General features: G+C 44.4%; 1 protein-coding gene across 1 annotated transcript in view; it reads right to left on the reverse strand.

Moving 5' to 3' along the window:
• Nucleotides 1-2,544: 2,544 nt before the first annotated feature.
• The window catches only part of MGP2 (MALE GAMETOPHYTE DEFECTIVE 2), a 95,929-nt gene continuing 79,606 nt past the window's right edge, over nt 2,545-18,867 (reverse strand). Inside the window, exons 10-11 of the mRNA XM_086824364.1 lie at nt 3,145-3,226; nt 2,545-2,989 (exon numbers count right to left, since the gene is read on the reverse strand). Coding sequence (XP_086680490.1) covers nt 2,603-2,989; nt 3,145-3,226 — 469 coding nt within the window. The 3' untranslated portion in view covers nt 2,545-2,602. The remainder of the gene's footprint in view (nt 2,990-3,144; nt 3,227-18,867) is intronic.

The raw sequence follows: 18,867 nt of genomic DNA on the forward strand, positions 1-18,867 counted from the left end.
GGAGAACAGGCCGGGTTTTCAGAGAAAAAGGTTTGCTAGGGATGGATGATGACAGAGGGACTTCGGGACAGGATTGGGATGATGACAATCATCCAAGAGCAGGTTGGATTCCCGTCATCAAGTTTAGCAGAGGGGGATGTCATGTGCATCAAAGATGCCATGGACATTCTCAGGGCTAGATCCAGAAGAGGCAAACAGATAAAGACCATGAACCAGTAGAAGATAGGTAGAACCAGAATGTAGGAGCTTCAGGTGTAGCATTTGAGGTGGATTGGAGCAGGACTTGGAGCAAAACATGGATCAGATGGCTGTCGGCTTTGCAGGACAGAGGATGTTGGCTGCCAGAAGAGCTGTCGGCTGACGTCAACAGAGTGTGGGCAGCAGGCGCATTATAAACAAGTAGTAGATCCAGTCGGGCAGCATTTACAATAAGTCGGGCAACGTTGAATAGCTGGTATGGACATGGAATTGGCCGACCAGCAGTCGGCTAGCATAAAGAGTGTCCAAAGACCCATATAAATAGGGCCATGTGCTCTATGTTGTAGTCATTCAATCCCACTAGGGGTTTGGATCATTAGAGGTCCCATAGGGACAGATTTTGGTGTTAACCACCTTTTTATGAAGGCAGCCCATGGCTGCAGACATGTACCCTTTTTGTACCATAGATTATACTGAATTTCCAGCACCTCTCTCTCTCTCTCTCTCTCTACTCTCTCTCTACCTGCGTTTTTGCATCAGATGGTGCGTTTTTGCATCAAAAGGTTTTCCAAGAGTGTTTAGGGCTGAAAGAAGACTACCCAGAGCTTCCGCGTGTTACATCAAGGACGTCTCCTTTTTTTTTCCTTTGTTTTTCGATGCATGCTAAATTGGGCAACATTCAATATAAGATTAAGCATGTGTGCGCTGCACAAGTGAGATAATTTTTATAATAATGCTTGTTTTAATTTGATTTTGTAAATGACAAAATGGATGCCACATGGATAAACAAGCTTCATTGCTTTCCAAAAATAGTTCTTCTGTTTACCAAGTAAAAGATATGAATGGCATACACGTCTTTTGGGTGCACCAAATCAAAGATTTTATCTCTGCAAAGCCCACCATCTTTAGTTCCACATGTTTTTGTATTATTTTTACTCTACTAAGACATCAATCAACCACACATGACAATATGTTCTTGAATTTTTCACTGAGTGTTACACTTGTTTCCTTTTCCCTCCCCTAATAATAGTCCATTTACACGTCCCATGCAAACCAGCCAAAAGTCATTATATGATGTTTGATGTTTGATGTTTGTTTCATATAAATCCAACAAAACCACTTTGCACACCTAAATTCTAGCTTGTGCTTACACCTATGTAACAGCAATATAACGCTGATGTTAAAATAAAATGTTTTTGAGCAAACAGTAAAAAGAAGTGTCTAGCATTCTTGTCTTTTTATATAATTGTGTACAAATTAGGAATCATGACAAAAGGAAGGTGCTTATTAGCTAAGCATTCCCGTCATCAATGAATCAACTAAACTTGGACATGGTTGGAAACTCATTGGAAGCAACCTCATCTATATTATGCACAATGAAATGACCAAGAATATTTGCCATTTTTACACTACCTGGCAGTCAAATTATTGCAGTACAAGTAGAACCTTCTGTACATTGCCCATGCACATGTTGACTCTCAGAGTTTATGCTTTGTCAACCAACTGAAACAATGCTCACTTTTGCCAAAACCATCAAAATTTTTATTGGTAAAATTGTAGTTGAATGGTAAAACAAATACCGCCCCTGTTGCAGTAATCATGTAGGTTTTCTCATAATTTGGGACAATCTTCAATAATTGTTTAAGTGATGGAGATTGATGTATCTGATTCATTTGTAGCAACAATCATGATATATATCTATATTTCCACTATCTCGTAGCTGCTTATGAGGACTAAATTAATTAAGCCAAAAAGTAGCACCAGGGTTTTAAGTGGTAGAATATTTCATATTCCATGTTTGTAGGTGCATGGTTAATGTGCCAATTTGGCTAGCTGTTAAGAGTAGCAGAAGCTAGGATGGCCACCTGTTCCTCTCGTCTCCTAAACTACATGCATGAGGAACTACAAACTGATTTGTTTGAATTGGAAAATTATCTATACAGAAAGTGAGGTTCAAGAGAGGCTTCCCGTGTCACAGGTGAAGAGAGCAATGGGAGAGAGATTGGGACCCACTTTAGTGAGTTAATTAGGCCCAAAAAGAAACTACCAGTAAGTACATAACAAAGCGGCCAAATTTTTTGCATAGCATGTTTCTACATGCAGCAATGCAGTGGTTGCGTGTGTAAAAATTCTCTTATTATATAAGAGACAAAAGGGTTAATGAATGAAAAACGATTTTCTTGCTTTGTAATGAGCAAAGGATTTGTTGTGCAATGAGTTTCCAATGTCCCTTTTCATGGCCTCGTTGTTGTTGGTGCTTTGATGTGCAAACAAGTGGTTTTTAGAGATGTTGGCAACCAAACCTTCCTATAGTAGTGGGCAAATAAAAGTTCTGCATCCAGTGTAGATAGCCAACTCAATCTTTTCATTCAAAATTGAGACTTTTGTATGCATGAGACAAATCTTACCTTAGTGTTCTTGGTGGCTTAATGCAAACTAGGTCATCCAGCTTGTTACCATCCAGTTTATACAAAGTAGTGCCTTTCAAAGTTTTGTGATGATCACGAGCCTCTTGCCGCAAATCTTTAATATCTAGTATCTCCCACCTGCTGTAGTTCGAGCTTTTCCGTACATGGCTCATATCATGTGAGCCTGAGAGAGGCCCTCCTTCAGGTTTTGCACTTGCCCAGACCTTGCAAGCACTGAAAGGTCCAGCATTTTCAGGATGCTCAGAAGGTGCTCTGCGCAACCTGCGGGCGGCCTCGTGTGCATCGTGTATGATTTGTCCGTCTGGTACAGCATCCCAGTTCTGCTTTCTTTCTTCTCGTGTTGGTGAATGGATTCGAATGACCTGAAAGTCCATCAAAGATGGGCTCAGTTCCAAATTTGACCCCCTTCAGAAGAGAGTAAAAAATTAACACTGCCACTAGAACATTCATCGACTGAAGCTCCAATGGTAACTCCGCAAGTGCATTCAAATAGAAACCCCTGTAAAATTAGACTCACTCCAAGGCACTCAAGTAGCTGATAGTACGCCCGGCCTTGTAATGGGTTATGACCCTTGCGAGGAGTTGAAAAATACCGGGTCCTGCGAAATGTAACAAACAGATTGAGCAGCAGGGGTTGTTATCCACTTCATTCCAAATGCAGGTAATGATTTGCAAAGTAATGTGAGCTTATAGATGCATAGTATTTCCATACGCTCTTTTAAAATAATACACAAACAGAACATCGAGTCAAACCCAGGACTCCAAACACACACCAAAGGTTAGATATACGAGGGCTGGGAGCACACAGGAGAGGATCCTGCAGACCACAGTCAAAACAATCATTATGGACATCAAATCATAATAAGGAAACCGATGTGCATCAAGGCAAGCTCCCTCTTTGTAGTTCCCCACATACTGATGATTGACAGATAAGAATCTTTGCATGCTATTGCAAGAAAAATCAATGCCATGGACAATGGTGGTATTAAGATCACCATACCTATTTTCAAGTGTTGGAGATGCTAGTTACTCCCCCCCCCCCCCCCGCGCCGGGGGGCTGCCCACGCGGCGCCCCGGAGAACAAGATGCTCCTATTTGTATATGGCAAACAAGATTACAACCCTCATATAGAGGTAACGATTGTAAGGAGGGAGGCAGGAGCTTCCACCGCAGCTGGCCACTTTAGGAAGACACTACATGGAGGGGGGACCACACTAGGGCTGGCAGTCCCAAAAGATGCAAAGTTTCAGGGCTTTAATATCCATCTAAAAACTATCGAGAATGATTAGATCACAACTTTGAAGACCTAGAGCAAGCAACAAAATCAATGAAAATAGCAAATATATTTGACAAAAAAAAGTTTTGGATTCATACAAAAAAATCAACCTGAGTTTGACGACTGTTCTCCAAGCACCCGACTAGAGGCCTAATAAATGTTTGGGATGGACGTACATCATTACAGCTTGCAAGTGGATTACATCTGAGTTGTGCAAGACTTTCACAAAGACTTTGACACTGATTTGACCTTAGACCTAGATGGTGGTTTCCACGGCCGGGGGTGTGTTGCGCTTCCAAGGTATCCATAGTGGCAGGCTCAAGGAGTCTACCAAAGCACAATAAGACCATCCACTATGCTCAAGACTCAAGTGCTTACAGGTTCTTTCCCGGAGAACAAAAGACAATCTTAAGGAGGGTGCCCCATTTATAGTTCTTTTATTTATAACTTAGCCGCCCCATCCCACTTTTCATGTAGTGTATAATGAGCCTTGGGGTTATAATTACCACCTGCAAAACCCATATGAAACATCTTTTAGGCCTCAAACAGGTTAATGGACACGTGCCCACTGGTTCTAGACATCCTTGCCCCCGGGGACATTCACATGTACTAAAAGAAGGCAACCTCCATGCCAGAAAACAAGTTCACAAGTGTATGTCATGCCCAAGCAAACATGATTAATGCAGACACATTGTTGACTGGACAATCTCCCATCTTCCAAGCTTGTACTCCATTAATTCTCATGCACGGGCATATGCCCCAATGTGCCTCTCCACAGGTATCTACCCAAACATGGGCAAGTCCAACCAATCCACAGGTGTGGCAGATCCTACATCCACAGAACCTGGACGTACATCCATACCCTGCACAATGTTACACACTCCTTATGCAACCAAAACATGCTGCATCAGGTATGCCCAAAGTGGGTAGTTGCTGTCTCCATCCAATTTGTCATCAGCAGACAACATGCGAAATACATCATTGCTGTTATCAGCCATGGCCACTGATTGAAACTGATGCAAAAGCTACCTATAATGAAGCAAAGACTGAACAGAAAACAACTCGTGCAAACATTGGATAACCAATAAATCTGTCTAAGTGGTGACATCTCTTGAACGACAGTGGCCTTGCATGGCAAGGCAGGCCCTCACCACCCACCCCCTCTCTTCCTCCTAGCATTTCTAGTTGTAATCTGCTTCCCAGAAGAAGTTTTTCTTTTTGGTAATTGAAGAAACTTTTCTTGGACCAAAAAAAAGAACTCTAGCTTGCAACTTTCTAGCATGAAATTCCCACTTTCATTATGCTTCAGAACCTCTCTGAAGTATACCACACAATTTTTTTAAATTTTGGTAGTATCTGAGGGTCAAGAGAATGCCACCTTGAACGTTGCACAAGCAGTAAGCATTCCCTCTCTCATGTTGGAGGCTTGCTCCGCCTGCCATTTGTGGCAATCCTTCTTACCATGCCCTATGATATGACAGAAAAAGCATTTGTTTTCTAACTGGTATTTCCTTTGCTCCTCTGGAGGAAGATAGCCTCCATTGATGCCTGCTTTAGCCTTTTCCTCAAGGGTTTTCTTAGGTTTAGATTCTTTATCCTTCAAACCCCCTAAACTAGAGCTATTACTACCGTCCTTAGCATCTTTAGACAATGCATGAACTTTCCCTGGCTGCGCAGCAGATTGTTGCTGCAGGGGTTTGGTACTGGACTGTGATGACTACTCGGGCTTGCTTCCGTTCATCTTCATTTCTTCATTTTGAGCGAGAGTCAAAGCCCGGTCATATGTATCGGGTTCAAAGTTGCGAACTGTGAACCGGATGTTGGATGAACTTTCCTTGGCTACGCAGCAGATTGCTTCTGAGGGGGTTTGGTACTGGACTGTGATGACTACTCGGGCTTGCTTCCGTTCATCTTCATTTCTTCATTTTGAGCAAGAGTCAAAGCCCGGTCATATGTATTGGGTTCAAAGTTGTGAACTGTGAACCGGATGTTGGAATCTAATCTACGAATGAGTTGATCCATCTTGGCCTGCTCAGATAGCCCTAACTGTTGTGCTAAAGTGATAACCTTGCCGGAAAACTGAAGCACTGTTGACCCGTTCTGTTTGAGTCCATAGAACTCATCTGCCAAGCCGGTCATATACTGGGGCGGGAGGAATCTGATATTAAGATCATGAACAAATGTATCCCAGCTAAAAGCTGTGACACTTGTGGACTGGTTTGTATGAAGACTAGACAAATGCTGCCACCAAGTGACTGTCTCACCTCTAAGGTGGAGAGCCGCTACGTGGACTCTATCCTGAGGATATGTGATCCTAGCTAATGGAAAATAAGCAGTAAATTGATGAATAAACTAACTGACTGCTAGATGATCACACTTGCCATCATACTTACTAAAATTCGATTGACTTCGAATGACAGTAGTCGATGTCGCGGCTGCTGGCTGGTAGCACCTGAGGCTAGGGAAACTAAAGAGAGGTGCTGGTATGTAAGATGCATGGCCTCCTTTTCCCTTTGGTGCTCGAGTAACATACGATCGAGCTCTTGTTGGTGCTCCCGAGCGGTGAGTTCAGCATGACGCTGGTCTTCTTCGATCTTGCGTTGGACCTCCTCATAGTCCCGTCTATCTGCTTTTTCTTGCTGCTTTCTTGCTTCAGCTTCAGCTTTTTCTTCTCTCCATCTAGCCTCGTCTTCTCTTCTTTGTTGTTCCATTTGAAAGAAGAGGGAGATGTAGTCGGGGGTTGCTGGAGGCGGAGGAGGACGTGCTGCTGTTGCCTCCAAGAGTTGGAGGTACTCCATGAGAAGCTGGTTCTACGCTCTGAGTAGAGCTATGGTGTCTGCTGTAGTCGGAAGAGCAAGGGGGAGACGTCTTCAAGCTGATGGGTACTCTCCTCTGTAGACATGATGCTAAAGTCGATGGTCATGCCGGAACGCAATCTGACCATCCAAGAATGCCCTCACCCTAGGATACGATGTGTGTGGACAAGTTGAATCTGATACCAATGTAACATGCAGTGGAAGTATTCGTAATTTGAGGATCCTGTCACACAAATGCTCACACCGTCTTCTGTATCCTGAGTTTCGTGAGTTTAGCAATCCACTTTAAGACTTCAAACTTTAAGAGATTTGAGAGAGAGAGATGGAAACTGTACACCGTATGGGGTCCCCAATTACCCATTGAAGGGCCCCCTATCTTGTTACCGGAATAGTATTTGCTTTATTTCTTTGAAGAGATTGACGGTGGATTGACGATAAGCCAAACGCAAAATCTAGGAAGACCAAGAGTCGGGCTGAACTGTACACGGCTGTAGAAGCACCAATGATGTCCAATATCGAGCCTATGCACTCTTCCTAATGGATGTAGGAAGGCTGCAAATCTGAGGCTGAGAGAAGGGGCTGATTGGGATTGTTCTAGACTATGTATGAATGCTGAAAATGATTATGAATGCTGAGTTTTACCTTCACCAAGTGGCTGTAGCAAAACGATGCATATGAGGATGCTGAAAACACAAGGGATACTAAATGGCTCAATGCTGTAGATGCTGCATTTTACTGCATAGAGGCTGAATTGCTCAAGCGTTGATGCTCCTAGATGCTGGATGAGGAAAACGCTGAAGGATGAGGTGCTGAATTCTACAATCGCTTATGCTCCTTGTGCTGAAGGCTCCAAGCGATGAGTGCTTCAAGGCTGAATATGATATGAATGAATAAATGGATGATATGCTCACTATTTATATGGACAAGGGGTGCTGCTCGGCTAGCTACAGGGCTGGCCGACTGCAATTGTCCAAGCAAAATATATAAATGATGTAAAAAATGCCCATTAAATGCTGTAAAATATGGGGAATTCTGATGACTACTAGATGATATCTGAAGGCTTTTGCAATGGTCTAGATGGCCTACATGCATATGGAATGAATGCTATGCATAAATGCACACATGTCTTGATGCAAACTCTAAGGCTTCTATTGACTCTACATGCATGAATGCATCTCTTTAAGTGGGTTAAGGGACTTGGACTGACTAACTAACTGTCGAAGGCTGAGAATGACCTACGTAGCTTGTGCCTGACTTATCTTGGACTGAGGACTACAATGGGGTCACGTCGTACGACAAATATCATCCTAAAAGGTATTAATATTGCACAATGTTGCACTGATGATGATGAGCCATCTTGTCACCATGCACTATAGTGCAGAGTACATGTAACATTCCCTCCTGCTTAGCTTGACGGTAGGTTCATGGCTTCCAAGTAGTCCGCCAATAACTGGGGGTACTCTTGAAAAAACTCCGGGTCTAGCAAAACGGCTTCGTGGATACCTCGATCTCGGAACTTCGTATAGAATTGACATATCTGTCGACCGGAACCATGCTTCCAACGATGAAGAAGGATCTGCCCAAGCTCGATGACTTCTGCTTTGTCTACCACGTCTGGCTGCTGTTCATCTAAAACATCAAAAACTTCTAGTTCAACATATGGCTTTAGCCAAGAAACATGGAAAACATTATGCATCGTCCAACTATTAGGCAACTTTAAATTCATGGAGATATCACTTATCTTTTTAACTATCGAGAAAGGTCCAAAACTACGAAATGAAAGCTTGGGACAGCGTTTGCCCACTTGTTTCAATCTTTGTTTCATGATGCGCAGATAGACCCAATCTCCTTCCTTGAAGTGGACATCTCGTCTAGACTTATTTGCCTGTTTGCTATAAGCTTCATGTGCTTTGGTCAAGCGGTCCTTGACTGACTCAATGATTTCGGAAAATTCTTCCGTCGCTTTATTAGCCTCAAGAGATGAAGACACCAATCTCGTCAAAAGGGAAGAGAAACGGCGACCAAAGACTGCTTCATACGGAGTCCGTCCGACACTGGATAAATGAGTATCATTCAAGATGGCTTGGACCAATGGAAGATAATGTTCCCATTTTCACTACTGATCATGACAATATGACTTGAGAACATCAAAGGCCAACTGGTTATAGATTTTTGTCTAGCCGTCTGTTTGTGGATGGAATGCATTAGACGACTCTAACTTAGTTCCAAAATTTTTGAATAATGCTCTCCAGAAATGCGAGTTAAACTTGGAATCTCTGTTTGATGTAATGGTGCTAGGCAAACCACAAATTGGGTACCAATGTTTGAGAAAAAGACGAGCTACATCCTGAGCTGTGGCCGTATGCTTGCATGGGATGAGCATGTAGAACTTACTGAAGCGATCCACAATGGTAAAACACTGAGTGTTACGGGATCCGGTAGATGCTGGTAGAGGCCCTACAAAGTCCATAGATATTCGATGAAAGGTCCGTCACAGGGATAGGCAAAGGTTGAAGTAACCCAGCCTTCTTTGTATGTGAAACCTTAACTTTTTGATCTTACAGGCTTGAACATGTGAATAGACATCACGCCTCATTTTTGGCCAATAAAAGAACCATTCTAATTTCTCAAGGGTACTGTTGATACCTCTATGTCCTCCAACTAAGGAGTCATGGGCATCATGGAAAAGAGCTGATCGCTTTTCCCGAATGACACAGAGATGGTTCTTGAAGACCAACTAACCGTTTTGCACTGAATAATGGCCAAGCTCAGAAGTGGGGACCAAATTGTACCGTGTACCAAACTCAGGGGAGTCGACATACTGGTCTTTCATGCTATCTAAGTCTTTTCCTGTGATTTCGAGAATGGTAAGACTCCTGCATTGCCTGGATGCTGGCCTTTTGACTAAGAGCATCTGTAACTCGGTTATACTTACCAGGGATGTACTTGATCATTCCTCCAAATTCTTGGAAGAGTTGACTCCACTTGGCTTGCCGATCACTCCACTAGGCACTTGGCATGGTTTGAAGCCACTTAAGTGCTTGGTGGTCTGTTTTTACTGTGAAGACCTATCCATAAAGAAAAGGCTTCCAATGTTTGAGCGCTGTGATCACAACCAAAAGCTCTTTGTCATAAACCGAATAATTCTTTTCGGCAACATCCAACTTTCTACTGTAGTAGGCCACGGGTCGATTGTCCTACTGGAGAATTGCACCTATGGCTACGTTGCTGGCATCGGTAATGACCTCAAAAGATTCATCCCACGATGCTAACTTCAAAACAGGTGCTTCTGAGGTAGCTTTCTAGAGTGCATGGAATGCATCAAGCGCCTTGCCTAAGACTTTTTGTCTACGAGTCTTCCCCCCTTGAGCAAGTCGGTGGAAGGTCGGTAAGGTTGGAAAACTAGTGAACATGGGTGCTATAGGCTTGACAAAGACATACGAAAGAACGAATCTCTTGGGCAGTCTGAGGGATGTTCCAATCTAAGACTTCCTGAACCTTTGAGGGGTCCAGTCGAATCCCATCGGAACCGATATTGCAATGTCAGAATGGGTCAGCCAGTGGGACTTTGGACCAGTGGTTGGCTAAGCCTGAGAACTGCACTGAAAGATGAATGACAGTGTCCAGGACATGGGCACTGAAAGATGAATGACAGTGTCTAGGACATGGGCACTGAAAGATGAATGACAGTGTCCAGGACATGGGCACTGAAAGATGAATGACAGTGTCTAGGACATGGGCACTGAAAGATGAATGACAGTGTCCAGGACATGGCCACTGAATGAGGGTATAGGCCAGTTTACACTAGTAAGTGGCCGCCACCGAAATGTGAATGTATCTTGAATTCTAAGCAAATTTTGAAGTGACCATAGTGGTCAAAGATGGTCAGGAGACCAGAAGGAATGCAAATGACATCATCCCTAAAATCTAGGGAACTGCTATTTTTGGCAGTGTCGGAATTGAAAAGTGTTCGCGTCAGTTTGTGCGGAATGTCAAGGGGACCAAAAGCTGACAAAGGACTGTTGTGAGAATGTGAACCAGTCAGGAGATTTTTAGCCTGGAAGATTGCATGTGGAAAAGGCTTAAAAATGTGCCAAGTGTCAAATTTTGGTGCATTTTCCTCATTGAGAGGAGGGAAGCGTGGGAATTTGGGAAGAGGAGGCTCATTTGCAGCCATCGTGTGGTTTTGTTGCAGGAAAAACAGCTATGGTGGTGCACTCCCTTGCCCTACAACTCATGAATTGAGGGTTGAGCTTGCTCCCCACAGCCTCTCTCTCTCTTTCTCTCTCTTGCAGACTATGGAAATGCTCTCATCAGATAAAATCAGGTACAGTTGTGTGAATTTCATGCTTATATGCAAAGGCTAGTTGCCTCCTTGAACAGGAACCGGTGTAGTTAGTTCCTACACCAGGTCTGTGCAGAAATTTACAGCAAGCTGAATTGTGATGTTTTGGACTCCATTGGGTAGCCTGATGCCTATGGAAGTGAGCCTGTCAGTTGGGACTCATTCTGAGATGTTATGGAACAGTTATGCTGGCAAATTTCTCCCAGAATTTGTAAAACTCAGCTGATGCAAGTAGAGTGCTTTGTTGCACTTGTGCTTTGTAATTTCCAACCTTTTAACAATAAAGAAATACCGCAAGGGGCGCCGGACTTCGGGGCCAATGTGTTGTTGAGCGAGGGAGCGAGGATTCTGTGATTGTGTGTCTGAGTAAGTCCAGGTTATTTGTGAATGAATTACCGCTTTATGTGTCCATAGACCGGTTTCATGGTTCCGTTGCCGGGATAGGGTCCTCTTTTCTGCAAGAGCCCGGACACGGATTGGATTGGGTGAACAGGAGACACACATAGTGAGGTACAACTGATTACAGGTGAGAAAGAGTACGGTCTCTTTCTTTGGATACAGGTTCCCTTCAAATTTCAGTTGACAGTATGACAGACAAAGGGAAAGGCAAGCTCCCTGCCGAAGAGAGTTCCTCTTCTACTCGCAGACAGCGTATAGAGGTGACAAGTGCCCAAGTGTCAGCCTCTGCTCGGACAGAGCCAGTAGTACAGCCAGCCTTGTTAGAGGAAGAACACGAACAGGAGGATTTGTTTCAGGCACAGCTTCTTAGCATGCTTGGAACTTTTCAGCAGCTAGTTAAGAATCCCAGAATGAAGAAATTTTTGCAGTCACGTACAGGGGATTCCCAGGTTGAAGCATCCCAGCATGCAGTAGAGAGGGCACAGGAACAAGTGCCAAGGATGCCACAGCATGTAGAGCAGACACCAGCAGTGGCAGCTAATCCAGTGCAGCATGTTACACAGGCACAGGATCAGGCAGTTAATGGTCAGGGCAGTAATGCACAAATGGTTCTGCCGACCATTCCTCCTTTGGTTGCTGCCCAACCCGGTTATTTTGGTGGTGGGTCTATTTTCCAGGCCATGGCTAGACCGCCCACAGCTTTGCCAGGTTTCATGCCAAGAGGGTCACCAGGACTGATGCCTACAGAATTTGTGAACCCTCTTTATGCCAACATAGGTGTGCAGCCTGGACTTCAAACACATTTCAGTCCAGTTTTGATGCCTGCAGCACCTGTTAATGTGGCTGAATTTTCTCAGCCTAGTGGACAAAGAGCAGTAAGGACTGATGCAAAAAAGGTGCAAAAGGATTACAAAGAAGGAGGTCAAGCAGTAAAGTTTGAGACTTTTCAGTGGGATGCAGGACAAATTGCAGTTTGATGCAGCATACACTGGGGGTAACTTTACAGAGTCTTCTAAGGTGCGGAAGGCCGCTACTTTCTTGAAAGGTAATGCATTACAGTGTGGTGGACCTCGCTGTTGATGCAAGGACAGGCACCTGCTACATGGGTCCAATTCAAGCAGCAGTTCTCTTTTGCATGGCTGACAAACACTTTTGAAGTGGATGTGATGACAGCATGGCACAAACTGAATGAAGCTGAAACTGATTTGTCTGCACTAGACGAAGGTACAAAAGGTTTCATGTTAGACACTACAGTGACATGATCTGCTTTTTGAACCTGAATTTTGAATGACCTGTACACTTGTATCATATGTTTGGCAATGTACAGTTTTGACGTTTGTTGTCAATGACTTAATCAATGAATGAACTTTCAGTGCTTTGAAGTTGTATCTATTACGCTTCAAATGAATGATTTACATGTTGTGACACTAATAGTACAAGATATATGCTATCGCCCTGTGTTGCATCCGGAAACATGTATTTGAAAGGCTTGAACCTGCGATGGCACAAATGGTAGTGGGGAATCCCTATCATCGCCCCGTGTCATCCGTTGGCAGGAGATACATGCGATGACACTAATCACCTGCGGAGTCTTGTGATCGTCCTGTGTCATCCGTTTGCATGTGGACTTGCAATCGAGGTGGCTTGCTTCTTTCAAGAGGGGGGTATGTCACCTGGAGGTGAAACTTTTTGCAGTTGTTTTCTTTATTTACATTTCTTTATAAATATATATTTTTCTTTTCTTTCTCTTTGGTTGCTGTTGTTTTCCCCCGGGATCTCTTGGAAGGGCTTGGGCCATTGCAATGTCAGAATGGGTCAGCCAGTGGGACTTTGGACCAGTGGGTTGGCTAAGCCTGAGAACTGCACTGAAAGATGAATGACAGTGTCCAGGAGATGGGCACTGAAAGATGAATGACAGTGTCCAGGACATGGCCACTGAAAGATGAATGACAGTGTCCAGGACATGGCCACTGAATGAGGGTATAGGCCAGTTTACACTAGTAAGTGGCCGCCACCGAAATGTGAATGTATCTGGAATTCTAAGCAAATTTTGAAGTGACCATAGTGGTCAAAGATGGTCAGGAGACCAGAAGGAATGCAGATGACATCATCCCTAAAATCTGGGAAACTGCTATTTTTGGCAGTGTCGGAATTGAAAAGTGTTCGCGTCAGTTTGTGCGGAATGTCAAGGGGACCAAAAGCTGACAAAGGACTGTTGTGAGAAAGTGAACCAGTCAGGAGATTTTTAGCCTGGAAGATTGCATGTGGAAAAGGCTTAAAAATGTGCCAAGTGTCAAATTTTGGTGCATTTTCCTCATTGAGAAGAGGGAAGCGTGGGAATTTGGGAAGAGGAGGCTCATTTGCAGCCATCGTGTGGTTTTGTTGCAGGAAAAACAGCTATGGTGGTGCACTCCCTTGCCCTACAACTCATGAATTGAGGGTTGAGCTTGCTCCCCACAGCCTCTCTCTCTCTTTCTCTCTCTTGCAGACTATGGAAATGCTCTCATCAGATAAAATCAGGTACAATTGTGTGAATTTCATGCTTATATGCAAAGGCTAGTTGCCTCCTTGAACAGGAACCGGTGTAGTTAGTTCCTACACCAGGTCTGTGCAGAAAATTACAGCAAGCTGAATTGTGATGTTTTGGACTCCATTGGGTAGCCTGATGCCTATGGAAGTGAGCCTGTCAGTTGGGACTCATTCTGAGATGTTATGGAACAGTTATGCTGGCAAATTTCTCCCAGAATTTGTAAAACTCAGCTGATGCAAGTAGAGTGCTTTGTTGCACTTGTGCTTTGTAATTTCCAACCTTTTAACAATAAAGAAATACCGCAAGGGGCGCCGGACTTCGGGGCCAATGTGTTGTTGAGCGAGGGAGTGAGGATTCTGTGATTGTGTGTCTGAGTAAGTCCAGGTTATTTGTGAATGAATTACCGCTTTATGTGTCCACAGACCGGTTTCATGGTTCCGTTGCCGGGATAGGGTCCTCTTTTCTGCAAGAGCCCGGACACGGATTGGATTGGGTGAACAGGAGACACACATAGTGAGGTACAACTGATTACAGGTGAGAAAGAGTACGGTCTCTTTCTTTGGATACAGGTTCCCTTAAACTTTCAGTTGACAGTATGACAGACAAAGGGAAAGGCAAGCTCCCTGCCGAAGAGAGTTCCTCTTCTACTCGCAGACAGCGTATAGAGGTGACAGGTGCCCAGGTGTCAGCCTCTGCTCGGACAGAGCCAGTAGTACAGCCAGCCTTGTTAGAGGAAGAACACGAACAGGAGGATTTGTTTCAGGCACAGCTTCTTAGCATGCTTGGAACTTTTCAGCAGCTAGTTAAGAATCCCAGAATGAAGAAATTTTTGCAGTCACGTACAGGGGATTCCCAGGTTGAAGCATCCCAGCATGCAGTAGAGAGGGCACAGGAACAAGTGCCAAGGATGCCACAGCATGTAGAGCAGACACCAGCAGTGGCAGCTAATCCAGTGCAGCATGTTACACAGGCACAGGATCAGGCAGTTAATGGTCAGGGCAGTAATGCACAAATGGTTCTGCCGACCATTCCTCCTTTGGTTGCTGCCCAACCCGGTTATTTTGGTGGTGGGTCTATTTTCCAGGCCATGGCTAGACCGCCCACAGCTTTGCCAGGTTTGATGCCAAGAGGGTCACCAGGACTGATGCCTACAGAATTTGTGAACCCTCTTTATGCCAACATAGGTGTGCAGCCTGGACTTCAAACACATTTCAGTCCAGTTTTGATGCCTGCAGCACCTGTTAATGTGGCTGAATTTTCTCAGCCTAGTGGACAAAGAGCAGTAAGGACGGATGCAAAAAAGGTGCAAAAGGATTACAAAGAAGGAGGTCAAGCAGTAAAGTTTGAGACTTTCAGTGGGATGCAGGACAAATTGCAGTTTGATGCAGCATACACTGGGGGTAACTTTACAGAGTCTTCTAAGGTGCGGAAGGCCGCTACTTTCTTGAAAGGTAATGCATTACAGTGGTGGACCTCGCTGTTGATGCAAGGACAGGCACCTGCTACATGGGTCCAATTCAAGCAGCAATTCACTTTTGCATGGCTGACAAACACTTTTGAAGTGGATGTGATGACAGCATGGCACAAACTGAATGAAGCTGAAACTGATTTGTCTGCACTAGACGAAGGTACAAAAGGTTTCATGTTAGACACTACAGTGACATGATCTGCTTTTCGAACCTGAATTTTGAATGACCTGTACACTTGTATCATATGTTTGGCAATGTACAGTTTTGACGTTTGTTGTCAATGACTTAATCAATGAATGAACTTTCAGTGCTTTGAAGTTGTATCTATTACGCTTCAAATGAATGATTTACATGTTGTGACACTAATAGTACAAGATATATGCTATCGCCCTGTGTTGCATCCGGAAACATGTATTTGAAAGGCTTGAACCTGCGATGGCACAAATGGTAGTGGGGAATCCCTATCATCGCCCCGTGTCATCCGTTGGCAGGAGATACATGCGATGACACTAATCACCTGCGGAGTCTTGTGATCGTCCTGTGTCATCCGTTTGCATGTGGACTTGCAATCGAGGTGGCTTGCTTCTTTCAAGAGGGGGGTATGTCACCTGGAGGTGAAACTTTTTGCAGTTGTTTTCTTTATTTACATTTCTTTATAAATATATATTTTTCTTTTCTTTCTCTTTGGTTGCTGTTGTTTTCCCCCGGGATCTCTTGGAAGGGCTTGGGCCATTGCAATGTCAGAATGGGTCAGCCAGTGGGACTTTGGACCAGTGGGTTGGCTAAGCCTGAGAACTGCACTGAAAGATGAATGACAGTGTCCAGGACATGGGCACTGAAAGATGAATGACAGTGTCCAGGACATGGCCACTGAATGAGGGTATAGGCCAGTTTACACTAGTAAGTGGCCGCCACCGAAATGTGAATGTATCTTGAATTCTAAGCAAATTTTGAAGTGACCATAGTGGTCAAAGATGGTCAGGAGACCAGAAGGAATGCAGATGACATCATGCCTAAAATCTGGGGAACTGCTATTTTTGGCAGTGTCGGAATTGAAAAGTGTTCGCGTCAGTTTGTGCGAAATGTGCTGACAAAGGACTGTTGTGAGAATGTGAACCAGTCAGGAGATTTTTAGCCTGGAAGATTGCATGTGGAAAAGGCTTAAAAATGTGCCAAGTGTCAAATTTTGGTGCATTTTCCTCATTGAGAAGAGGGAAGCGTGGGAATTTGGGAAGAGGAGGCTCATTTGCAGCCATCGTGTGGTTTTGTTGCAGGAAAAACAGCTATGGTGGTGCACTCCCTTGCCCTACAACTCATGAATTGAGGGTTGAGCTTGCTCCCCACAGCCTCTCTCTCTCTTTCTCTCTCTTGCAGACTATGGAAATGCTCTCATCAGATAAAATCAGGTACAGTTGTGTGAATTTCATGCTTATATGCAAAGGCTAGTTGCCTCCTTGAACAGGAACCGGTGTAGTTAGTTCCTACACCAGGTCTGTGCAGAAAATTACAGCAAGCTGAATTGTGATGTTTTGGACTCCATTGGGTAGCCTGATGCCTATGGAAGTGAGCCTGTCAGTTGGGACTCATTCTGAGATGTTATGGAACAGTTATGCTGGCAAATTTCTCCCAGAATTTGTAAAACTCAGCTGATGCAAGTAGAGTGCTTTGTTGCACTTGTGCTTTGTAATTTCCAACCTTTTAACAATAAAGAAATACCGCAAGGGGCGCCGGACTTCGGGGCCAATGTGTTGTTGAGCGAGGGAGCGAGGATTCTGTGATTGTGTGTCTGAGTAAGTCCAGGTTATTTGTGAATGAATTACCGCTTTATGTGTCCACAGACCGGTTTCATGGTTCCGTTGCCGGGATAGGGTCCTCTTTTCTGCAAGAGCCCGGACACGGATTGGATTGGGTGAACAGGAGACACACATAGTGAGGTACAACTGATTACAGGTGAGAAAGAGTACAGTCTCTTTCTTTGGATACAGGTTCCCTTAAACTTTCAGTTGACAGTATGACAGACAAAGGGAAAGGCAAGCTCCCTGCCGAAGAGAGTTCCTCTTCTACTCGCAGACAGCGTATAGAGGTGACAGGTGCCCAGGTGTCAGCCTCTGCTCGGACAGAGCCAGTAGTACAGCCAGCCTTGTTAGAGGAAGAACACGAACAGGAGGATTTGTTTCAGGCACAGCTTCTTAGCATGCTTGGAACTTTTCAGCAGCTAGTTAAGAATCCCAGAATGAAGAAATTTTTGCAGTCACGTACAGGGGATTCCCAGGTTGAAGCATCCCAGCATGCAGTAGAGAGGGCACAGGAACAAGTGCCAAGGATGCCACAGCATGTAGAGCAGACACCAGCAGTGGCAGCTAATCCAGTGCAGCATGTTACACAGGCACAGGATCAGGCAGTTAATGGTCAGGGCAGTAATGCACAAATGGTTCTGCCGACCATTCCTCCTTTGGTTGCTGCCCAACCCGGTTATTTTGGTGGTGGGTCTATTTTCCAGGCCATGGCTAGACCGCCCACAGCTTTGCCAGGTTTGATGCCAAGAGGGTCACCAGGACTGATGCCTACAGAATTTGTGAACCCTCTTTATGCCAACATAGGTGTGCAGCCTGGACTTCAAACACATTTCAGTCCAGTTTTGATGCCTGCAGCACCTGTTAATGTGGCTGAATTTTCTCAGCCTAGTGGACAAAGAGCAGTAAGGACGGATGCAAAAAAGGTGCAAAAGGATTACAAAGAAGGAGGTCAAGCAGTAAAGTTTGAGACTTTCAGTGGGATGCAGGACAAATTGCAGTTTGATGCAGCATACACTGGGGGTAACTTTACAGAGTCTTCTAAGGTGCGGAAGGCCGCTACTTTCTTGAAAGGTAATGCATTACAGTGGTGGACCTCGCTGTTGATGCAAGGACAGGCACCTGCTACATGGGTCCAATTCAAGCAGCAATTCACTTTTGCATGGCTGACAAACACTTTTGAAGTGGATGTGATGACAGCATGGCACAAACTGAATGAAGCTGAAACTGATTTGTCTGCACTAGACGAAGGTACAAAAGGTTTCATGTTAGACACTACAGTGACATGATCTGCTTTTCGAACCTGAATTTTGAATGACCTGTACACTTGTATCATATGTTTGGCAATGTACAGTTTTGACGTTTGTTGTCAATGACTTAATCAATGAATGAACTTTCAGTGCTTTGAAGTTGTATCTATTACGCTTCAAATGAATGATTTACATGTTGTGACACTAATAGTACAAGATATATGCTATCGCCCTGTGTTGCATCCGGAAACATGTATTTGAAAGGCTTGAACCTGCGATGGCACAAATGGTAGTGGGGAATCCCTATCATCGCCCCGTGTCATCCGTTGGCAGGAGATACATGCGATGACACTAATCACCTG

The sequence above is a fragment of the Cibotium barometz genome, chromosome 30 (assembly GCF_041138505.1).
Source record: "Cibotium barometz isolate CiBa-2024 chromosome 30, ASM4113850v1, whole genome shotgun sequence".
Lineage (NCBI taxonomy): Eukaryota > Viridiplantae > Streptophyta > Polypodiopsida > Cyatheales > Cibotiaceae > Cibotium > Cibotium barometz.